The sequence below is a fragment of the Chinchilla lanigera genome, unplaced genomic scaffold (genome assembly GCF_000276665.1).
Source record: "Chinchilla lanigera isolate Chin_1 unplaced genomic scaffold, ChiLan1.0 scaffold00041, whole genome shotgun sequence".
Taxonomy (NCBI): Eukaryota; Metazoa; Chordata; class Mammalia; order Rodentia; family Chinchillidae; genus Chinchilla; species Chinchilla lanigera.
This window is the reverse complement of record NW_004955442.1, coordinates 18,609,624-18,634,302: the sequence shown is the minus strand read 5'-3', so window position 1 is coordinate 18,634,302 and position 24,679 is coordinate 18,609,624. Positions and strand designations below refer to the sequence as shown.

Genomic DNA, 24,679 nt, shown 5'->3' with positions numbered 1-24,679 from the left:
CTTTTTTGGTGAATTCTTGCTTTGGTTTTTTTTTTTTGAGACAAGGTTTCACTTCTTAGCCTAGGCTGGCCTCAAACACACTTCGCTCCTCCTGCCTCAGCTTCTTGAGTGCTGAGATGACAGGTGTGCGCCACCACACCCGGCTTTGGTGAATTCTTTATTCCTAGCACATCCTTTGTCTATTGTTTAGTTTTACTATTGGTCTTTATTATTTTTTGTTTGTTTATTTGAGACAGGGCCTTGCTAGGTAATTTAGCTTAGTCTCGAACTCTGTATATAGCCCAGGTTAGCCTTGATCTCTCAGCAATCCTCCTGCCTCAGCCTCCTGACTGCAGGGATTATAGGCATGCATCTATTGTGGTTTTTATTATTAACTTGAAAGCACTATTTACTTATTTTTTTAAAAAAAATGCCTCATAAGGGTAGCAAACACCTCCGTGGGATATTGTGTTTAGACTCTTTGTTATAGTCATCCTTGTCAAAAAGACATGACTTTTTGGGTGGTCTAAATGGGGTGTCATTTGTAGAAAATTTTTTTACTTCTGAGATTATAAAAATATTTTCCCATGGACTCTTCCTTTGAACAAAATTATTTTAAAGAACAACAACAAAAACCTCACTAAACCTCTGAACTGTTCTGTATGCACCTAGGTTATGGGGCTGGGATTCAACTTGGTTTCCAGAGTGGCAGGTAGTTTTCATTCATTAAATTAGGTAATGTTTTATCACTAATAAAACTCCCTTTCAGAGGGACAAATTCTACTATATTCCATTGCTCTATTCATGTCAGTATAGTACCTCATTATTTAAATTACTATAGCTTGCAAGCTTTTAATTTGTGGTGGGGCTAGTCTTCCCTGATTAATCTTTTTTTGTCAGAAATATTTCAAAAGCTGAAAAAGAAAATTTTCAGCTATCCCTATTTATTTTCCCACCCAACTTTTGAATTACCTTGTGTGATTTGAAAACCCTTATGGTTATTTATATTAGTTCATGTTAAATTTATAAGTTAAGGGGGAATCGATCTCTTTCTTTCCTTTGTAGTAATAGGAACTGATCCCTGGGCCTTAGCACCAAGCTACATTCCCAACCCTTTAACTTTTCATTTTGAGACAGTCACTAATTTATTCATCCTGGGTGCCTTTTTTTTTAAAAATATGGAACACTTCATGAATTTGCGTGTCATCCTTGCACAGGATCCATGCTAATCTCTGTATTGTTCCAGTTTTAGTATATGTGCTGCCGAAGCGAGCATTCATCCTGGGCTTTAACTTGCAATCCTCCTGCCCCAGCCTCACAGAGACAGTACTGAGATTATAGGCATATGCCCCCAAGAGAACTGACTTCTTTATGATATGAATTGTCCTTGCTAATCAATGATATATATTTCTAGTTGTATCTCTTTGAGTTTTCTTTTAAGTCTAAGTCTCTCATAGGGTTTTAATTTGTTTTTTCTTTTGTACTGAGAATTGAACTCAGGACCTTGCACTTACCAGGCAGGCACTGTCCTGCTGAGCTATATCCCTGGGCCCAATTTTTTTTTTTTTTTTTTCTTTTTGAGACAGGGTCTCACTATACGGTTCAGGCTGGTCTTGAGCTCACTATGTAGCCCAGGCTGGTCTCAGATTCACAACAATCCTCCTGCCTCAGCCTCTCGAGTGCTGGGATTACTGGTATGCACCACCATGCCCGACCCAATTTTTTTTCTTTTTTTTTCCTGGTACCAGGAATTGAACTTATGACCTTGCGCTTGCCAGGCAGGTGCTGTGCCGCTGAGCTAAATCCCCAGCCCTCCAATTTTTTTTTTTAAATAAAGATTTACATTACCTAGCCAGACACAGTGGTTTGTGCCTGTAGTCCCTGCTACTAAGGGGACTGAGGCAAGTGGATTGCTTAAGCATGTAAATTGAAGGAAAGCCTGAGCAATGCAGCAAGACCCTGTTTCAAAAGAAATGAACAAAAACTAAAGATTACACTTCATGTTATATTATAGATACTTCATTTGTGAATGTGATTCTTTCTTTATCTGCTTAAAAGTAGTTGGTGATACTTGATCGCAAGTTGATTGTATCCAACTACCTAATAGTCTTCCTTTATTGTCATTTGGCAGTTTTTCCAATTGATTCTCACACAGATCATATCACCCTTAAATAATGATACATTTTACATTCTGTTTTCCAATTTATTTTTGGCTAACTAAATAGGCTTGGACCTGTAGGAGAATTATTAAATTATAGTCACAAGAGTAAAATGTTATTTAGTCTCTGAACTTGATTTGAAAGAAGAGAATTTATTGAGTTAAGGAATCATCTGTCCTACTTCCATTTAACTGAGTTTTAAATCAGAACATTGAATTTTATCAAAATCTCTTAAATGTCTACAGAGGTGGTCATACTATTTGTTTTTTTTGTTCAATTGACATGTAGACTTAAGAATACCCCTAAATCTGAATTTGCTTCCCTAAAATCATATTTGGTTATGGGCATTAGTATCTAATATGCCTAAAGTTTCAGCTTGTTACTATTTTATGTAGTTTTCACTGACATTCAGAAATGACAGATCTGTAATTTATTATGTTTTGTCTTTAATTTGTTTTGCTTTTGAGATAGAGTCTCACTAAGTTGCCCAGGCTTTCTCAAACTCCTGAGTTCAAATGACCCTAGTACCTCAGCTTCCTGAATAGCTGAGACTACAAACATGCACCATGGCACCTGACTTTTTACTTTTTTGTTGGGGGAGGGATACTGAGAATTGAACTTAGGACCTTACACTTGCCAGGCAGGCACTGTGCCACTGAGCTATATCTCTGGCCTTATCTTTTTACATTTTGACATAAATATTATGATCTTTTTAGGAAACAGAATTTTCAAATCTGCCTTCTTTGTTTATGCACTAGAATATGTAGAACACATTAGTTATCTGTTCTTTTTGTTTGTTTTTTGAGACAGGGTCTCACTGTATCCAGCCTCGCCTCACACTTGCAGTGATCCTCAGCCTCCTGAGTGCTGGGATTACACATGTATGCCACCATACTCAGCAAGTTAACTGTTCTTTAGATTTGTTAGGATCTCCCTGTGAAGCTTTCTTGGCATAGTGGCTTTCGGTGTTAACTTGTTGATAGTGTCCTCCCTGTTTTCTAACAAATTCTTTGGTTTTAGTAATTTTCCTTTCTTCAAAAATTACCCACTCTCTAATTTATCTACACAGAGTTCAGAAAGAAGTCTCTCATCTTTTTGATTTCCCACTTAGAATTACTTTGAATATTTGTGTTATTTTCTTTCTTGATTAACTAATCGAATAATTACTATATGGTTATTTATTTGAACATGGAAATCCAGAGGGTAAAAAAGCCTTTAAAACAAAAGGAATCTGTAATCCTAGCACTCTGGAGGCTGAGGCAGGAGGATCACCATGAGTTTGAGGCCAGCCTGAACTACATAGTGAGACCCTATCTCAAAAAATAAAAAACTAAAGGAATCAAGTTTTGGGCCAGAAATCCATATGCAGTTGCAGAAAAGGCCACTACCTCCTCTGCCTCCCCACTACTTAAGACTTTGAAGGATCCACAGAACAAGAGTCATCATTGCCACAACTATAATCCTTATTGCCAGAGGCCCAGCAGGGCTCAAACCACATTCACACACTTGGTCTCATTTGATCCTAATAAAACCTGGGCAGAGGGCTGGGGATTTAGCTCAGCGGCAAAGCGCCTGCCTGGCAAGTGCAAGGTCATGAGTTCGGTTCCTGGTACCGGAGAAAAACAAAAACAAAAACAAACAAACAAAAAAAAAAACTTGGGCAGGTAGCTTACCCACTGTAGGTCACATAGGAAAAGGGGTTAGTCAAAAGGAAAATAATTGATCTGGGAGAAATAAGCAGATCTGGTTCTAGCTAGATTTCTGCCTTGTGGAGACTCGGTGCCCATACCTAACATGAGAAGTTGGCTCAGCACATCAACTGATTTAGCTTTCAAGGAAGATATGGAGCAGCTCATGGGCAGACAGCTGCAGATTACAGAGGATTATCGTGCCGTGATCTCCATGAAAGACTTCCTAATGTCCTAAGAAGATTGCTATACCCTGACAATACTCTATTTTCTTCACCATGGCTTTACCATCCTTTGAATCAACAAATATCATTTCTGGAGAACAACTAATCCAAAAGTAAGTCTGACTATAGACATTGAAATGATGGCAAATGGTGGAATCCATGTCCATCTTCTCTGCCCCCTTGGGGAAATATGTCTCAGAGCCCTACCCTCAGCCTAGCAGTTCCACTTCTAGGAATTATTCTGAGGAAACAGTCACAAGTGTACTCACAGGTTCATTTATAGTCACAAAAAGTTAGACACAAACTACAAGCCCACAATTGAGGAGACAGTTCAGTCAATCATGCTGTTTCATAGGAATAATCAGTAAGTGAAGGTTTCAGAGGACTATTTATTACAGAAGATGAAAGATGAAGATACAGTAACAAGTGGGGAAAAAGATTGGAAATACAGATATCAAAATGTTAGCAAGGATTATATCTGAGAGACTGGATTTTGGATGTTTATACTTTTCTTTGGGCTTTTAATATAATCAGAAAAATGTTATAAAATGAAACAAGGAAAAAAAAAAATCAACCTGACTTCTGTACTCGTGTCCTCCACTGACCTGCCAACAGTAAAGTATGGTAGACACACTAGCTCTGAGAAGGCCTTCTGGCTTATAGGCCATCTCAGCCCTTTTCACATGAATGAAGTGTACACAAAGTTCTGAGAGGAACAACTCTCTTCTATATTTGGTTAGTCTTATTGGCCCAATAATCTGTGAAGAGCTGAACTACAAAAGTGCTAACTGGTGAAAAGAGAAAGGAAGACCTTTCCAGACAAGGTCACACAAAGCTTCGTGAATGAATGAGTACCCAGTGTCCAGCTGTGCTATGCAGAGAGGTGTGATTCTTCTCCGACCATCTGCTGTCCGAGTCTCAACTTGTTTCTTCAAAAGATTCTGGCAAAATAGAGTCACATAAATGAATGGAAAAATTTCTGCCAACTATCAAAAAAAAAAAACTAAAAAACTTGCTTCTTTTTTTCTTTTTGTGATAGGAATAGTGTAACATCTATTCTCTTAGCAAATAAAATATGTAATACAGTACTGTTAACTGCAGGCACAATGCTGTGCAGAAGACCTCTAGGACTGACTGAGACTATGCTTTGGCCAATACCTCCCCATCTCTCTCCCCACAGCTCCTGGTATTCACCATTCTATTCTTTGTTCTGTGAGTCTCACTATTTGAGATTCCCCATATAAGTGTTTTAGTAAAAGTATCTGTCCTGTGTTTGGAAGATTCTTAAACTGTAAATATTAAATGTGTATGACTTTCTAAAATGTCAGTAATACCTCACTATAAGTGAGGTGTGGTGGCTCATATCTGTAATTCCCGCACTAGGGAGTCTGAGGCAGGAGAATCACTGTGGGTTCATTGCCAGGCTGGGCTACATAGTGACTTCAAGGTCAGCCTGAACTACATGATGAGACCTTCTCTCAAAAAACACAGTAGCAACAACATTAAACAGAAACAAAATTATACCTCACTATAGTGAGTTGAAAAAAATAAGGCTTCTAGAGGAAAAAAAAGGGGGAAAGCGACAGGGAGAGCGAGAACAAGAGAGAGAGAGAGAAAGAGAGCATGCTCTGAAGATGTATTTTAACTTCCTTCTCTACAGGCCTTTTGGTACAATGAAATAAAGCCAGCTAATCAAAGCACAAGTATTTTTATCCAAGTATGTGCTGAACTTCCTGTACATTAAGGAAGCAAGGACAGAAAGCTACTAGCTGAACCAGCTCCAAACATCTTCTGCTTTACTATCAATACCACAAACATGGCTAGATTCCTGGAGCTGCAGGCACATGACAGGCTGGCCAAATCCACCTGACTGCCGTGGGGTTCAATGAAGAAATAAAGGGTCAGATCTGCATCTGTGAGCCATATTCTTTTCCCTAAACTGGTGATTTTTAAACTGACCTTTATCATAAGATTACTTCCTTGCAAAAAAGGCTCACATCTAAGGGTTCCTGGTCACAAATTGGGACTGAATAACCCAGGGAAGGGTTGTCAATTGACATAAAAGCACAGGAGATGGGTTAAGTTCTCCAGGTAAAGTGACATTTCCTATCCTGTTCTTGTCCCCATTTAAAATCCCTTGGCCCCACAAGTAAATATGAGCTTCCAAATGAAGAAAGGGCACTCACAAAAATTTCATAAGGGCAGAGCCTAAAAACCACTACACTGAAAGTCTAGCACTTCCTAGAACGGTGAGCCAGTAAAGGTCTGGCAGCTCCTATAAGAGACAAATTTCTCTAGGGGTCCCTGGGACAAGCAGGCCTTTCAAAAAGGTGCTTTGGATCCCATTAGTACCTCATGCAGTTGCAGGCAACGGGACCAACTGGCCTCAAGCTGGCTAACTGTGGCTTGTGCAGGGGCTTAACATGTACCCTCTTCACTATCACTCATGACCGTGGCCCCACCTTTGTGCACTGTCCTGGCTGCCGGTACTAAGTTTGCCCTGTGCCCATGTCCTCAGTGCTACTGAACGAAAGTCTTACCTTTCTGATGTCCTCCAGACTTTCTCCGTTAACAACCCCTGTGACAGAGGAAGCTGAGGCTGTCTCTCTGGCTGTGGCTGTGGCACCCTTTTGGTCCAGCTGCTGCTGTTGCTGCCTCCGTTGATACTTCAGCATCTCAGGGTTCTCAATGACAGCAGTGGAGAGCTGAGCCTCAGTCATAATGGCCAGGCTCTTACCATAGGTGGACTGGTGAATGCGGCTCTATGGGAAGATAGGAGAGGTTTGGCATATGGGTCTGAGTATTGCTGTGGCCCACCCATGGGTGCACTGAGGGCTCTGAGCAGTAGGGTCTGGGAGGCCAGCAGTGGTTGTCTCCCACCTAACTCAGACTGTCCCTGACATTTCTGTCAAAGTCTTACAACCTCACTAGATTTTTTTTTTTTTTTTTCTGGTCTTTTTGAGACAGAGTTTTGCAAGGCAGTTTTTAGGCTGGCCTCGAACTCAAGGTGATCCTCCTGCCTCAGCTTCCCTAGTGCTGGGATTACAGGTGTGTGCCACCACACCCAGCCTCTCACTAGATGTTTATAGCCTCCCGTGCATCTACAGCCAGGGATGATAGACACTTACAAAAGAATCCTGTTACACTGTCTGATACAGATAAAAAAATGGCAGTGAGTACCGTTGCAACTGAAATGCAGACATTTAAATTGCTAACTTAAGGCTCTTAACTCATTCCAAGGACCTTAAACACTAAGGGAACTGGATCTTGGGAGCAAGAGTTTGCTTTTGCTGCTCTTGCCTCAGACATCAGTCACTATGGTGGGAGGTCCCCACAGGACTAAGATTGTCTCTAAAGCCAAGGGAGGCTTGGCACTGTACTCCAGAATAGAGCCTTCTGTGTTCCCCTGTGATTCTTCCTGACATTTTCTGATCCTTCTGAGCATGGTCTCCTCCCATCTCCTAGGTCCTATTAATTCTCTGCCATAATAAGCTAGACAAGAGACCCACAAGAGCAGGGAGAGTGTCCCTGGCACACCACAGTGATTGGTGTTTATAAAAGCATAATAGGAAAAATGATAAACCCAAGGATATGCAAATGATGAGCACTGCATCTTGCGCAGGATGTGGACTATGGTTTGGTTTTTTTTTGTCTTTTTAAGACAGGGTTTCACTATGTGGCTCAAGCTGGCCTTGAATTCACTTGTAGCCCAAGCTGGCCTTGAACTTTCAGGGATACTTCTACCTCAACCTCCTGAGTGCTGGGATTACAGGCATGAGTCACCATGTCTGGCAGGACTATGGTTAATGGGTATCTGTCCCACACCAGAGGATGCGAGGTTGGGGGAAGCAGCTCTCCAGGAAAGAGGAGTTGGGACTTGTGGCTGAAGGACTAAGTGTAGCCAGGGATCACTTTCCTTTGCTACCTTGGTTTCTGCACTCTATCTCCCATGTCTGTTGCCTGGAATCTCAAACCATAATTCAGAGATTGGCCAAGCTTTCTTTAGTGGCATGGTTTGAGGTTTTTTTTTGCAAGGGGAACAGTATAATACAGGACACAGAGTTTATAAGATTATTTATAATAGTCACCCAAAGAATGATATACAAAAGAGTGCAGGAAATCTGTCCATACACCAAGACCAAGGAATCTAGCCGAGGGCCTGGACCCCACGAAAATGTCCTACATGAGTTCAGGTGAAGACTTAGAGCTCCTAACAGTGCCTCCCATGAGTCCAGCTGGAGGCCCAGAGTCCATAACAACATCTCATGCAGGCCTGTTTCACGGATCTGCGCTGGGAAGGGCCAAAGGTCAGTAGTGGAATCTAGGAAGTCTGTGCCAGGGGGATGAAGGACCTGTGCTGGCAGGTAGAGGGATTGACACTGGAGCCAGGAAGCAACACACAAAGTAAGAACCAGAGCTCCTCTGAAAAGTACCACAGCCATCCTCAGCAACAGTGAGATCCTGAGCTCCTCCAATGGTGAAGACAGCTGAGTTCCCATCAGGAAAGCGAATGCAGCAAGCTTCTCCAGGAGATTGGCAGTGTGCCATCTTCCCCTCCAGAGCGAGGAAGCGATGCTCAAAGTGAGGACCACAGCTCCTCCCAAGTGAACCAAAGCCATTCTCAGTGGGAACAAGATCCTGAGCTCCTTGGACAATGGGAACAGCTGAGTTCATCAGGAAAGCCAGCATGACAAGCTCCTCCAAGAGAACCAAGAGCTCTTTACAGCTTCTCTCAGCTTTCAACAGGCTCCCAATAGCTTCTACCTGCTACCAACAGCCTTTTTCTTCTCCAGTTCTGCCTCTTGTGCTGCTAGCAACAGTCCTCAGGTGGGCCTCCCACACCCAGCACCATGCTGACTCAGTTCAGCTGGGGGTTTAAATTGACCACCAGTTGTCAATCCACCACACATAGTGTGTACCTGGCCGTGCACTGGGAAATGGAGTTAAAAGTAGTTTTATACAGACTCCCATAGTGACCCTCCAAGGGAATCCACACAATTCCATGGTAACTGATGACAGTGACAAGATAGGACAAAGTCCTCAGGCCCAGTAATTTAAATAAAATAGATATACAGTAAACACCAAGAAATGACAGTATCACTGTTGTAATTGAAGTTGTCAATAAAAGACAATGGGATGGGGAAAGTACCATAAGTAGGGACTCTTGGCGGGGGTGTCCTAGGAGCAAAAATGTCCCCGGGGGTTGGGTCAAGAAGAGAGACAGAAACCAATTTCATTCTTAATTCCAGGACTTGTTTCTGACATTAATACAGATTATTAATCTATTTGGAAAAGATTACAATCTGTGAAAGGGAAACTTCTTACAATACTTAAAAGAAACAAGCTGGGTGTGGTGGCAGTATATCTGTAATTCCAGCACTCTGGATGCTGACAGAGAAGAATAATGAGTTAGTTCAAGGCCAGCTTGGGCCATATATCGAGATCCTGTCTCAAAAAATAAAAAGAAAGACAAGATAATCAGAAAATCCTTGAAGAAACTATGTTCATACCAAGAAGAGGATCTAGTCAAAGGGATCTCATAACTATCTGGCGATTTCAGTGGGCACAGAGCACAAAGCAGCACATGGACAAGCAGCCTACCTTTTCTTCCTCACTTAGGGGGTCTCCAAGTTCATCCTGGGAGAAGTCGAGAAATGCCACAGAACCATCCATAGAACATACCAGGATGCCCAGCCCATTCAGAGTCCTGAAAGAAACAGCTATCAGGAGTCTAGAAGCCAAGTGCCTAAAGTGGATACTGTGCCACAGTGGCTGGCCTATGAGGATTGTTGGACAGTGTTCTAGGTAGAAACCATTAGTTTCCTTCTGTGGCCTGAGGACAAGGGCAAAAGTCACGTCCCAGGGTGGCCTTGTCCTGTTAGTTCTAGGTACATGGACAAAGTATCTCTTACCATAAAGTTTTTTTTTAAGAACTTTTATTTTTATGTCTCTTATATTTGAAGTCATTTTTTTTTAAATCTTGAGGATGTGTATCTATTCTAAAGCTACACTGTTTGTTTGAGAAGGCATTTTCCTTTGCCAAATCCTAGCCAGAGCAGGACATTTTCCCAACAGGAGGTGCAGAACTGCTGACTCCTAGATTATATGTAAACAGCATGTCGAGATCTGCATTCCCTGAGAAGGGTGTACTGGATACCCTGTCTTAACCATATTGAGACATTATGACCTATTGTAGCCTATGGACCTCTTCTAGTTTGATCCAAAATGGTCCCAAGAGACTCATGTGTTTGGAAGGTGAATGGATTATGGGGACACAATAGCTGTCTTGTTGTTAGGAGGTGGGGCCTGGTCAGAAGAGGTAGGTCACTGTAGGCATGACCTGGAAAGGTGTATCTCCAGAATATGAGCAGCTTTCCTCTATGGCAGGCTCTTCCACCATGCCATTTCTGAGTCTGAGCCTGCTAACCAGGGACTGAAACTTCTGAAACATCAGCCAAAATAAACCTTTCCTCCTTTAACTTGTGGGTATCAAGTATTGTGTCTTGGCTATAAGAAAGTGACTAAGACAGCATCATAATAAGCATTCACCTTACCAAGATATATCCATGATGGATTTGTCAAATAGCTCATGGATGACAACCAGAGGCCGTTTCAGACATGTGAGCTAAAAAAAAAAAGCAGAAAAGATTACTAGAATTACAGACAACTCCAGTTAACATTATCTGCCTGGAAACCTTGGTCAGCGTTTTTGCTGACAAATATGGTCTATTCAACACAATCTAGACAGCAACTGTTGAGATCCCACATTGTGAAAACCGAACCTGCCAGAAATATGTACACTAGAGTGGCTGCTCCCTCAAGGCTTGCTGTGATCTAGCAGAGAAGATGGCTTTATATACACAGCAACACAGAACAGAGTAGAAGGGAATCTGAAGGACTATGATCCACACAGGGGGCCAGCTGCAAGTGGGAACACAGAGAACTATCTATGAAGCAAGCAATGAGGCAGCCTCAGAAGAATCCAGCTCATCTTCTCTGGGACCACATTTACTCTACAATGTGTGCATATAGTTGGCAGAGGCACAAAACTAGTATAAATCCTCTTTAACCCAGACCAAAGTTAACAAAATCCCCTTTAGTCCAGGCCCAAAGTTAACTACTATTAAAATTTTGATGAACTATTTCCTTTGAGCCTATCTTTTGCAGAGATTCATTTTAGTCTTCAAAAGAAGGCACATGGTATGATGTATAATATTCAGCATGTGCATATTCATGAGCTACTCACTCTAACGTCTTCAAAAGGCACCCTGTTTCCATGTTCCCACAACTACAAGTTCCATCTCTCACACCTAAGTGTCTGGCCTCCCTGCTGATGTGCTCTGAGCCACACAATACTGGGCTAGGTGGGAACACGATTTTTCATAGGATCATGGGCTTCCACTGGGGTGTTGCAGCTTTGGAGAGGCTGTACCAGTGAGCCTCTCACCCACAGCTGGAGTCCGGTATGCAGAGAAGGAAGAGCTGTGGCCACCCTAGTTTTGAGGAAGGGCTGTAGTTTGAGCTACCTGTAATTCACATCAAGAATTTTGTTCCCTAAGCTGGGTGTGGTGGTGCATATTTGTAATCCCAGCACTCTGAGGCAGGAGGACTGCTGTGAGTTTGAGTTCAAGGCCAGAATGAACTGCATAGTGATATTCTGTCTTGAAAAAAATCTTGTCTCGATCCTAAACCCATTTCAAAAAAAAGGTAGCCTTGCCTCTCCTCCCATAAATGTGCCTAAACATCTATCAGAAATCTGGAGTCTGTATGGCCACTTGACCTCAGCATTTTAAGAAATATGAACAGCACCAACAATGGGCAGCTGGATGAGAGGAGCCCTGAAGAGCATCCCTGAACTGCCACTATGGTTCTGAATGGATATTAAATGCCCCCTCCTCTTCCTTCCTTCTTATTCCCTTCATCTGGCTAATAGTCTCCCTTCTACTTTCTTGTCATCATTTTTAGATTCCACATATTAAAGAAAACGTGAGATGTTTGACTCTCGCTTATTTTGCTTCACATAATGGTCTCGAGATTCATCCATTTTCTTGCAAATGCCACAACTTCATTCTTCCTTTGTGGCTGAATAATACTCCATCATGTATACAGACCACATTTCTTTTATCCGTTCATCTGTTGATGGGCATCTAGGCTGGTTCCATATTTTGGATATGATGAATTGTGGCACAATAAACTCTGGTAATATAGGTATCCCTATAACATGATGACATCATTGCCTTGGGAATATACCAAGGAGTGACATAGGATCAAATGATAGCTCTACTTTTAGTTTTGGGGGAACCTTTCATAGTGGTTGTATTAACTTACATTTCTACCAGCAGTGTAGAAGCACTCCCCATCCTTGCCAGCATTTATTGTTTTTTTTCTTTCTTTCTTTTTTTTTTTTGGTACTGGGAATCAAATTCAGGGGAAGTTTGATGGCAATTGCACTTGCCAGGCAGGCACCTGTGCCACTGAGCTATATCCCCAGTCCCTGATTCTTGATAGCCATTCTGACTGTTTTGATTTGCATTTGCCTGGTGGCTAAAGATACTGAACATTTTTTCATATATTTATTTATCATTTGTATCTACTACTTTTGAGAAGTGTCTATTTAATTCACTTGCAAATTTATTTATTGGATTTTTTTTGGTCTTAAGTTTTTTGAGTTTGTAATCCTCTGTTGGAATAGCTAGGAAATATTTTCTCCCGTTCTCTAGGTAGTCCTTTCACTCTGCTGCTTCCCTTGCTGTGCAAGAACTTTTTAACTTGATATAGTCACTTTGCTGATTCTTGCTATTATTTCCTGTGCTAAGTTTTCCATGTACCTATGGCTTCAAGTGTTTCCCCTTAACAGTGTGAAGGTAAAAACAAAAACAAAAAACTGTTTAAGTTTCAGATCTTATACCTAGTTATTTTTTGAAACAGAGGGCCACTGTACAGTTCAGGCTGGCCTCAAATTTGCAGTGATCCTCCTGCCTCAGCTTCTGAGTGCTGGGATTATAGGGGTGCATCATCATACCCAGCACACCTAGATCTTTAATCCATTTTGAATTGAGTTTTATGCATGGTGATAAGACAGGGATTTAGCTTCAATCTTCTACAAGTGGATGTCCAGTTTTCCTTCTACTATTTGTTAAAGGGGTTATCTTTTCTCCAATGTGTATTTTGACTCCTTTGCCCAGAATTAGATGGCTTTATATGTTCTGTTCTACTGGTCTGTGTATCTGTTTTTGTGCAAGTACTGTTCTATTGTTTGTGTATGCTATTTTTTGTTACTATGGCTTTGCAGTATAGAGTAGCAGCTCAGTTCATGAACAGTTTTTGTTTGGGAACAATTTGGTTTGCAAACAGAAGCATTTGGCAAAATTTTGCTTTAGTTTGCAAACTCTGTATTGGGTGACAAACACGACTGCAGCCATTTTTGCTGCATGAATATGAATGTGGCCATCTTTTCCAGGATTGTGGAACGAATTACGGTTGTGAACCAAGGTACCACTGTAATTTGAAATTGGGTATTCTAATGGTTCCAGCTTTGTTCTTTCGGCTTAGGATTCCTTTGTCTATTCTGTGTCTTCTGTGTTTCTGTGTGAATTTTAGAATTGCTTTTCTAGTTCTGTGAAGAATACCATGGGTATTTCTAAGAAGACTGCAGTGAGTATGTAGGTCACTTTTGTTACTATGGCTATTTTGACTATGTTAATTCTGCAGATCCATGAACATGGGAAGTCATTCCTTTTTCCAGTGTCTTCTTTAATTTCTTTCTTTGGTGTTGTGAGTTTTCACTGTACAGGTCTTTCATTTAGGTTGCACAGAATACTGGTTTCCATCATTTCACTTTTAGTCTGTGTATGTCTTCACTACTGAGGTGTGTTTCTTGCAAGCAGCAATGAGTTGGACCTTGTTTTTAATCCAATTTGCCACTCTGTGTCTTTCAACTGGAGAATTAAGACAAACAGAGTTACTATAGAAAGGTATGCACTAATGCCTTTAACTTTACTCATTAGTTTATCTATTCTTCTACTTTATTATTCTGTAGGAATTCTTCTAGGTTTCCTTTAAGTATCTTCTGCAGTGCTGGCTTAGTGGTTATGAATTTCTTTTGTTAATGCTTATTGTGGAAGGTCTTTATTTCTCTTTCCATTTTTAAGAATAGTTTTGCTTAATATGATAATCTAATCAGTATTTATTTTCTTTCAGGGCTTGAAATATATCTTCCCATGTACTCTTAACCTTTAGGGTTTCTGCACAGAAGTCTAAACTTATTCTGAGAGGTTTGCCTCTATAAATGACTTGCAATTTCTCCCTTATAGCTTTCAATATTCTTTCCTTGTTTTGTATTCTTTTGCCATTTTAAATATAATGATATGGGTTAAATTTTCTTTTAAAAATTATGTGAGACCAGGTGTGGTGGCACATGCCTGTAATGCCAGCACTTGGGAGGGTGAGGCAGAAGGATCGTTGTGAGTTCGAGGCCAGCCTGGGCTACAAAATGAGCTCAAGGCCAGCCTGAACTGCATAGTGAGTCTCTGTCTCAAAAAGACAAAAAAAAAGTGTGCACTTTGTTTTATCAGATGTTAAACAAGTAGGAACAGAGAGGGATCTCAGCATTCAGGGGCAGGATGATATCCTCCACTGCACATGGAGATGAAGATCACAGAAAATCAACCTTCGTGATAGGAAACTTAACAATCCTTTAGAACCTTAACTTAGAAACATCACAGTTATCCTTTAGTTCTTACCCCTTAACCCATCAATGAATATTTGCTGAGAACCTGCTCACTGGAGGGTACTGTGTTAGGAAGAGAAGGAACACAAGAGTTTTAAACTACCATTTAAAAACTACCACTTTTATACTATCATTTCAGAGGATACTATTTCATAAAGAGTGTAAAAGCCACAGTCTTACCCATTACAGTGTCATTTAAAGGTTAAATGGACAATTAAACAGAGGTACCGCTAATTGTATAAAGCCGTCAATCCTGGAACCTTGAACCTTCTGCATGTCTTTTTTGGGCATAAGTCCTTATTGTCTTGGTTACATGTTGAGGAGTGGAACTGTTGGATCATATGCTTAGCTTTAACAGAAACTGGCAAGAACTTTTCTGAAGTTTTATACCAACTTAAGTACTCCTAAGTGATGCATTACTTCCAGCTAAGCATATGTTTGTCTACATTTGCTACACCCTCTTTTTTGTCATTGTTGCTGGGGATTGAACCCAGGGGCTCATTCTAAACTCTATTCCCTGTCCTCACTTTTTGTAAATTAGTTGTTTTATTTTTTCTTTCTCTTTTTTTTTTTTTTTTTTGTCTTTTTGAGACAGGATTTCACTATACAGTTCAGGCTGGCCTTGAACTCACAACAGCCTTCCTGCCTCAGCCTCCCAAGTGCTGGGATATTGGTGTGAGCCACCACGTCTGGCCTGAGTCATTCTATTTTTAAGTACATATTCAAAAAGAAATGAGAACATATGCCTACAAAAAGACTTATGTAAGAATTCCTTATCAGGTCAGGTGTAGTGGTACATACCTATAATCCTAGCTACCTGGTGCCAGCATGGGCAACTTCTCAAGACCCTGTCTCAAAATTTAAAAATGGGTGAGGATATAGTTCATTGTTCCCTGGTTCAATCCACAGAACCACAAAACACACACACACACACAAGAAAAAAAAGATGCTTTTTATCAACTTTAGTCAAAATATCTCACAACTAAAACAACCCACATATCCATTAACAGGAGAATATATTATAAACAAATTGTGATAAGCTCCTATAGTGGAACACTACATAGCAATAATAGGAATAAACAGTTAAATACAGCAATATACACAAATCTCAAAACATTATACCAAGTGAAAAAACCAAAATACTCAAAAAGTAAACCCTGTATGAATATGAAGTTTATATGAAGTTCAGGCGCAGAAAAAACTTACCCATTTGAGAAAGGCTGTTAGAATGGTTGCACTGGTGCTAATTGGGGAGGGTCTTGACTGGGCAGGGGCAAGAAGTGTTTTGGGCAGTGGTGACAGTGGTATAAACATAGATGACTATTTACTAAACTGAATCTTTTAGGTCACTGGTGGCAGAACTGTGGCATGCATGCTGTAGCTGGCTGCTTGCTATCATTGAAAGCTCTAAAAGGTTCACCATCACTTTTAAGTGAATATACTTTATACATATTATATCAAGACAAAGAATTTTTTGGGGCTGGGTATTTAGTTCAGTGGCACAGTGCCTGCCTGGCAAGTGTGAGGTTGTGAGTTCGATTCCTGGTACTGGAAAAAAAAAAAAAAAAGACAAAAGAATTTCCTAACAGAAAGTATATACAATATGCCACCTATGATACTGACCATGGAGGGTGCTGTCTGAGTACGGACACAGAACTACTCTGGCTGGGTGTCAGGGTGGATTCTCCCGGCTAGGCCAGGCCCAGTCTTCAGTGTTTCCTTCTACTTGAAGGAGATCATTCAAGTTTCTAATGAGGGGCTGACTCCTGAGGCAAGGTGGAAGTATACACTGAGCACCATCAAAAGCAGCAGGCCTCTTCTTTGTTCAAAACCGCTGGGTCTGTCACGTTCCTAGCCCATACCTCCCACCCTGCAGCAGAAGCTCAGACTGGTGGCTCACCCAGACAGAGAGCGAGCGGTCCTTGCTGCCAACAGCACAGCAGCAGTATGGGCAGCTGGGCTTTGTAGAACTCCCATTCTTCTGCTTCTTTTTGAAGATTTTTGGGTTGAATTTCTAAAGCCAAATAACAAATGCTAAAGTAAATATTTAAGCATCAAGTACATACCCCATGTCCAAGCATTAGTAACACACCAAAGTACTAGCCCCACCAATAGGAGTCCTTCACATAGCCTGAGCCCAGCACTGGGCATATGTAATTTCATCTTTGTAACTATCTAAGAAGGTATTTTGTTGATGCTAGGAGGCTCAGGGACATCTCAACACATACCAAGTCACTAATGAGTAAGCAGTGGAATGAGAATTTGAAGTGGAATGAGAATTTGAAATTTCTGGAGACAACAACCAGCTACAGGGGATGGGAGTTATTGTAACTGGCCCTCTCATTCCTCCTGGCCTAGGAGGGTAAAAGGTAGGACCTGGGAAAAAGCTAAGCCTGCGAGGGAGCTTCAGGGACCATGATCTGTGCACTTCTCTTCTCCTAAAGGAGACCAAAGGGATTGGCAGGAGGGATCTAGCTCATTTAATTCCTTCTCCTCTCACTGTATTTGTTGTTCACAGCCATACTTATTTAGCAGATATCCGCTCAGCCCAAGAGGCCCTCATAATCTCACCCAGTCAGGGGCAATGGCTACATCCTTGAAGACTGTTCAGCCAGGGAACTGACCACCTGTGTAACCTGTCTGTTGCTTTTGGAAAGGTTCAGAACACATGCTGAGTTCTCTGCTAACTTTCTGGAAGGCAGCTATGCTCACCACTATACCACAACGCTCTGCTAACTTCCTAGATTGAGAAGCTCTGGGAGGTGGTAGGAACTCTTAGAATCCCAAGCTAGGATATCTGAGGGCAGATGAAAGGTGGCTCCTGGAGTTTTCCCTCCAGAACAGAGTCAGGAATGGCTAATGGTGCATAGAGACTGGGAAACATGGAACACAGCAGAGTGAACATCAGACTTGATTCTCCACAACCACCAGTAGGTTGTAGGGCCTTGGGGAGTCATTTTCTCATACAGCAGCTGCTTTTCGTCTTGTTGTGTAGTTTAGGGTGGCCTCAAACTCATGGCAATCCTGTCTCAGCCTCCCAAATGTTGTGATTACAAGTGTGTGCCACCATACCTGGCAGAACAGCTGCTCTCAAAGTTGCCAAGAGGCTCATATGAAAGAAAAACATAGAAGTGCTTGCTAACTATGAAGTAATGATTTTTGAAAATTTTAGCAGAAGACCCTAGTTTCAAACAAAATTCAGTATAGACATCCACCTAAGGAAGAAATATTTATTCCTACAAAATTGCCATTTTAAGGTATCATATATATGTATTAATTTTCAGGCAACGATGAGCTCAATTTGATCTGGGTCTTAGATGAGCTTTTATTTGAAGCTGCCAATCTATTAACAGTAAGTCCCCGACCTATGAACGAGTTCCGTTCTGAGAATGTTTAAGTCAGATTCACTTGTAATCTGACAAAGTGAGTCTTATAAAGTACACCTGTGAAAGTTTGCAATTTGAATGTTTGTAAATTAGGGAATTACTGTATTTTATTTGGTTGTCCAGTGGGGAGAAAATCCTGATTGTCATAAGCAACTACTTAGCAGTTTGCCTTGGTCGTTCTCAGGATACTCTTTAATTAGTCATCCAGAGTGATGCATATTCCCTCAAGTCTGAAAGATTAGCAGTAGCTCTCTGGCCCTTTTTACCCTTCACACAAAGATTAGATGAGCGCGCCAGTGACCGCACCCCCTCCAGCATAAATTGGTATCTTTGACTATCACTGCCAGATATGGAGATAAGCACACAATTCTGGGGGTACTCAGAATTGCTCTGTGTTCACTGGAGCCAAAAGTGAATACTGTACCAGAGTACCTGTGAACAGATCTAAACATGTAAAAGGCTAGTGTGGAGCTACAATGTTCCTAACAAAGGTAGATCTGAGTGATGGTCACCATTTAAACATTAAGCATTTATGATGAAGTGAGTACCATCATGTGCTGACTCTTGGAGCCCATCATTGCAATCTCCCATGTATATGACCCAACCTTGATGAGGATCCTGGGAGAGCTTGGTATTCCTAGGCTCTAGGGACACATAGAGGCTACTGCAACAGGCCACTCAGGGTAGTGCTGACAGCTGCCAGCACTTCCAGAGTCCAGGCATACTCACCACAACAGTCACAGCTTTCCGGTGCCCCACGAAGTCCATGTTGGTTTTCCAGCCCTCCCGTTCAATGATTTGAGCAGTGGGGCCAGAGTTGTTCATGGCATGGGCTGATACCAAGTAATGCCCATCAGGTGACCAGCTGAGCCGCAGTACATGGGTTGTCCCTCCGCACTGAAAGAAATATTTGCATTTGAAAGGAGCTCAAGGCCAACTACGTGACCAAAGCTCTGGCCTCCAGGATAAAGCTGAATTATGATTTATAAACATGTTATGATGGAGCATTTGCACCCCAAGCTTTTGGCTGCACTTATAGCTGTCACTCTAATCTCTCCAGATGGCATAATGAAAAAGGGCTTTTGGTCAAATGAGTATGAGACCTGTGGCATCCTTCACTTCTCCATAGGAATAAAGAGAGAACAACATATTAAAACTAAAAAGAACTATATTCCCTGAGGGGATCTGTAGGAAGGCCATCTTTTGAACCACCACGTTGGTATAGGCCAAATCTATCTGGTCAATACTTCTGTATTTAGCACCTGTGAACCTCAGCATACAATGAGTACAGAGGTATAAATAAATGCTATAAAAGCCGGGCGTGGTGGTGCATGCCTGTATCCTATCATTTGGGGAACTGAGGCAGAATGATGGCCTTGAGTTTGAGGCCAACCTGGGCTACATAATGAGTACAAGGCCAGCACCTAGAAGACTTAGGAGTTAAGATCTTGAACAGAGAAGGACAGGAGAGCATAGACAGTGATATCATCACCTGCCTCAGACTGCAGGATGGTCCCTAGCAAAGTCTGTAGAATACTACCAGTTCCTACTGCTATTCAATATTCTCTTGCAGCTGCCTCAGGAGCCTACCTTTTGGAAACCCTAATTGGCTGGCAGAGACCTGAGGAACTCCAGAGGATATGAGGGCCACATCATCTGTACTAAGCAATTACAGGCAAGGAGGGTAGGACTAATTAAGACTCAGCTCATGAGCTACATTGGTTTGGGGAGAACTGAGTATATAATTGTTAACTTTCTTCCTATAGTTATCCCTGACCAGTGGGCAAACACTTGTTCTTCCTGTATATCTTCACTCCTGCGTCTCTTGCTCTGAGAAGCCTTCTGGTACAATTACCTCTCCTTGGTTGTTATTACCCATTCTGAACAAAACCATCATACTTAAAGAGCATGTAAATGTCTGTCTTTCCCACAGAGATTCCATCTCAATCCACTTTTATTTCCCACTACTGCTTTACAGACAGTAGTCACTTGAATGTCTAATGAATAACAATGATCTACAGCTGATTCAATATGAAATCAACTAAAATAAATAGGGGCTGGGATTTAGCTCAGCGGCACAGTGCCTGCCTGGCAAGTGCAAAGTTGTGAGTTCGATTCCTGGTACCAGAAAAAACCAAAATAAATAAATAAATAAATAAATAAATAAATAAATAAATAAAATAAAATAAAGGAATAAATAGTAAAATACTATCAAAACCACCCTGATATCCACCTGCTCTATAAACTATACTGCTAACTTCACCCAAGAAAAAGTCAGCTGGCCTACAAAACAGGTGTCAATAAGCAAAGAGACAAGCATTGCCAGGAACATACAAGAGAGTCTGAAAAAAAAAAAGTGTCTCCTCCATGCTTCTCTCCTACAGTCCAACAAGATCTCATTAAGGCAGCTCAAGGTAAATTTCCCATAAGGAATAGATACATTCACGTCTATGGCATGAGCTGGGGGACAAAATCCTACAGGTACAGCTCTAAAGTTCTCTTCAGCTTTAAAAATCCATGAGTGCTTTTCATTTCAAGGTTGGGTATTTAACACCTTTTCAGAAAGCAAAGACTTTTACCTTAGGGCCACAGTGCACATGCTAGAGAACACTGACTGGCCTATTCTGGCCCCCAGACTCTGCCTTCACCCAGGTGGCCTGAAGCACAGCATGGAGATCAGATGGGGGATGGAGTCAAACTCTAGGTTGTCTCAGTTACCTCATCAAAAGGTTTAGTGATGCTGGTCTCTAACTGCCAGTCCAGTGTCCTCCACACCTTCAGGCTGCGGTCATCAGCTTGAGAGGCAATATATTTACCAACAGGGTCCCAAGTCAACCCTTTTACCAAGCCAGAATGGCCTCTCAGCGTTGCAAGAATTTCTGTGGGAAAAAAATTTAGACAGCATTACTTAGAAGAAAAAAAAATGACTCTCTGTAGAAAATATGAGTGGCAATGGGCCATGGAATAGAAATCTGAAAGAAGGGACTTGTCTACCTTAGCCATCTCCTACCTGGGAACCATCAGAAAAGGTGCTTAATTTGATCTCCATCAAGGCAAAAGCAACCTAAAGAAATGACTGCTTTATGAAGTAGACACAGGTGTATTTCCCTGTGGCCACAGCTAACATTTGAGAGGCTCCACATGACCCCAAAGGAAAAAGGGAACAAGAGGGCCTATGCCTGGTCCTGTGCTGCCAATTTTGGCCCCACATCTTCTGGAGTTGCCTGTGGCTGCTTTTCATGGACAGAAGTCTCTGCCAACCTGGGCTGTGACTTGAGCACTTTGATATGGGTCACCCTGGCAGCCTACCTAAAACCTTAAGGCACTGGCACTTGGCAGCAAGTCATTGTAAGTCATTGCTGAAGATACATATGTGCACAAGATCACTTTCTACAGATTTGTAATCCAAATGCTGTACCAGTCTTTAAAACTGCCCTTTCTGTGGCCAGACTGAGCATCCTCATAAGTGCTGGTGGTAGCTTTAAAAGGAAATTCAAATGACTTGGCTCTAACAGGGTAAGATGTTGCATCTTAGCCCATGAGGAAAATATACCTCAGATACTAAGTAGGAATGTGAAAAATATTTTATTAGTTATAAACTGAAGCCCTAGAGCAGGTTTTGCCATCTCTGATGGTTTTAAATACAATGAACAAGGAAAGTTAATATTTTGCAAAACCAGATTTATGTTAACCTTCACTGGATCAAGTGCTTTACAGAGTAGAAGGCAACTAAGCTAAGGCCAGAGCCCAATGTTGAGAGCTGTAAACAGCACGTGTGTGAGTGCTAGAATCCTCAGTGCCAGTCATTCCCAAACTACCTTGCAATCTATAGCACACTCAGGAGAGCACTCAACTACCCGCCCCCCGCCCCCCATTTTTTTTTTTAAGGCAGAGATCTCTTTTAAACCTTAAACAAATGCAACTGGAAAAAAAAAGAAAAGGAAGTGGGTTCCTGACGAGACACACAAATCTTGGGCCACTGTAGTATACTTGCTGCCACCAAGAAAAAGGAGATAAAGAGCCCACTCTCCCACACCCCATCCTGCTCAAGACACCAACAGGCAGTATTACTAGCAGTGGCCCGTATCTGCTATCAACCAGCAGGGAAGACCACAGACCTGGGAACTTTACGGCGTTCCAGATGACGACAGTGTTATCCACGCTGCATGAGGCTAGCCAGGCATCATGGGGAGACCATGCTACATCCATTACATCTAGAAGAAAACAGGGGAATTGTGTTGAGTTCCCCCAACCCGGTACTCCAGTACTGGGGATTGAACCCAGGGCCTTCATAGTGGGCTACATCCCCAGACTTCTAAAATATTTTTTTGAGACTGGATTTCACTAAATCACTAAGTTATCTGGGCTGGGCTTATGTTCAAGATCTTCTTGCCTCAGCTTCCCAAAGTGCTGGGATTACAGGCATGTGCCATCATGCCCAGGTTCGTGAGATCTCTTATTTGACATGCATGTGGGTAAGGATGGGCACTCAGAAGCAGCCCTCTCTGTAGGCTAAGTGAGCTATCCCTGGGGTTCTTATGTCTGAGGACATTTGACCTGGGACCTTTATAACTATTTTTTTTTAAGCAAATCTTAAAGAAAAAAATTTTAACTTATGTTTGTCAATTGTCATAAAAAGTTAAAGTACTAAATTAACTTGTATTGTACTTCTTTTACAAATAAAGCAACTGAAGGCACAGGTAAGACTTGTGTGTCATGTGGTATCATACCCATGTACTAGAACCACAGCCTGATACTTCCTGGGTATGTGGCCTTGGGCCTGCTCCTCAACCTGCTAACTTGCTTCTTTAGTCCTTCTGGGCATTAAATGAGAACCAGTCGGGAAAACAGCAGAATACCAGACACAGAATCAGATCAAGAACTGCTGACTACCTTTAGGAAGTCAGGTCTTGCTCTTGATCAAGACCTGGATTTCACCTCCAAGATACTGTTAAGGAGTAACCCTCCTTATGTAGTCCCCAGACAGAATTAACCATCACACTATCATTTACTTCTTTGTGATTCAGTTTTCTCATCTATTAAGTGTGGATTAAAAAACAAAACCCTACCTTCATAGGGTTATTATGAAGATTAAATATGAGAAATTGCCACAAAACAGTGCCAGACACACACCAATAATCATCAGAGGTCAGCTGTAAGATGAGTATGACGGTGCATAGCTATAATCCTGGCACTGTGGACAGCTAAGACACAAGGATCTCAAGTTTGACCCCTGGACAATTTAGCAATTTAGACCCTGTCTTGATATTAGATAAAAAGGGCTATGGATATAGCTTAGTTTGAGGGTCCTGGTTCCAATGCCCAGTACTAGGGAGAAAAAAAAGCTATGAGGACTATAACTTTTCTCTTTCTGATTTATACATTAAGTATCTTTTTAAAAGTTATAATTTTACTTGATTATTAAAATGAAGCCTCTTCATAGTTTATTATCTATAGTAGTTTTGGGGACAAATTTACTCAAAACTTGTGACTAATGGGAGCTTTTTTTGTGAAATGGATATAACAAACATGAATGCAGCATCTATAAAAATGAAGAAAACAACTATCTTTTTTTAGTTTTGGGTCCCACAGGGGCAACTGTGTAAACATGAGAATTTCACTGTAGTACCTAAGCCCCACAGCATAGAAGATATGATCAGACAGGAATTCAAGGAGATGTGATTTTCTTTTTTGGGGGTGTGGGGGATAGGGTGACTATGTAATGCAGGCTGGCCTCAAACTTATGGTGATCCTGCTGCCTCAGCCCCCCGAGTGCTTGGATTACAGATGTGCACCACCAGGTCCAGAAAGAGATATAACTTTCTTTTTCTTTTTTTTTTTTTGTTTTTGTTTTTGGTTTTGGTTTTTCTCCAGTACCAGGAACCGAACTCACAACCTTGCACTTGCCAGACAGGCGCTTTGCTGCTGAGCTAAACCCCCAGCCCCTGAGATATAACTTTCTTACTGACCCTAGAGACTACTTATAATACAGAACTGACTACAAACCTCACATTTTTGTATGAGTTTTATACAGTGAAGTCAGTTATTTTTCTTTGTGATTTTTTTTCTGTTGCCTGTTAACTTGAAAATGTTCCCTTTAACCTGATCATGGTGGTGCACACCTGTAATCCCAGCACCAAGGGAGGCTAAGGCAGTAGGATCATAAGTTCAAGTCCCACTGGGCAACTTAGTGAGATTCTGTCTCAAAAAAAAAAGGCTGGGGACGCAGTCCACCCAGTACAAAGGCCCTGAGTTCAATCCCAGTACAAAATTAGAAAAAGTAAAAAAAAGAAAAAAAGAAAAGGAAAAGGTTCCATCTATTAGAAGTCTGACAGAAATTAAATTGCATTTTCTCCTGGTTTAATTATTTACAGTGTTTTTGGTATATGCTGTATTTTGTGAGGATCCAAATTAATTTTTCTACACTCAGAATCTATGTAATAGTTACTATGTTATATGTAGTGAGACTTCTGTCTCTTTGATAAAGAGACGCCTCTATCCGATATACAAAGTT

At 41.4% G+C, this 24,679-nt stretch overlaps 1 protein-coding gene across 1 annotated transcript in view; it reads right to left on the bottom strand.

The window, feature by feature from the left end:
- The window catches only part of LOC102009660 (protein HIRA), a gene marked incomplete at its 5' end in the record, with an annotated part of 92,221 nt that overhangs the window by 39,288 nt on the left and 28,254 nt on the right, over window positions 1-24,679 (bottom strand). Inside the window, 8 exon segments of the mRNA XM_005391780.2 lie at window positions 4,906-4,991; window positions 6,591-6,812; window positions 9,652-9,757; window positions 10,605-10,675; window positions 16,680-16,793; window positions 18,895-19,062; window positions 20,884-21,044; window positions 22,284-22,379. Of these exon segments, the coding sequence (XP_005391837.1) occupies window positions 4,906-4,991; window positions 6,591-6,812; window positions 9,652-9,757; window positions 10,605-10,675; window positions 16,680-16,793; window positions 18,895-19,062; window positions 20,884-21,044; window positions 22,284-22,379 (1,024 nt within the window).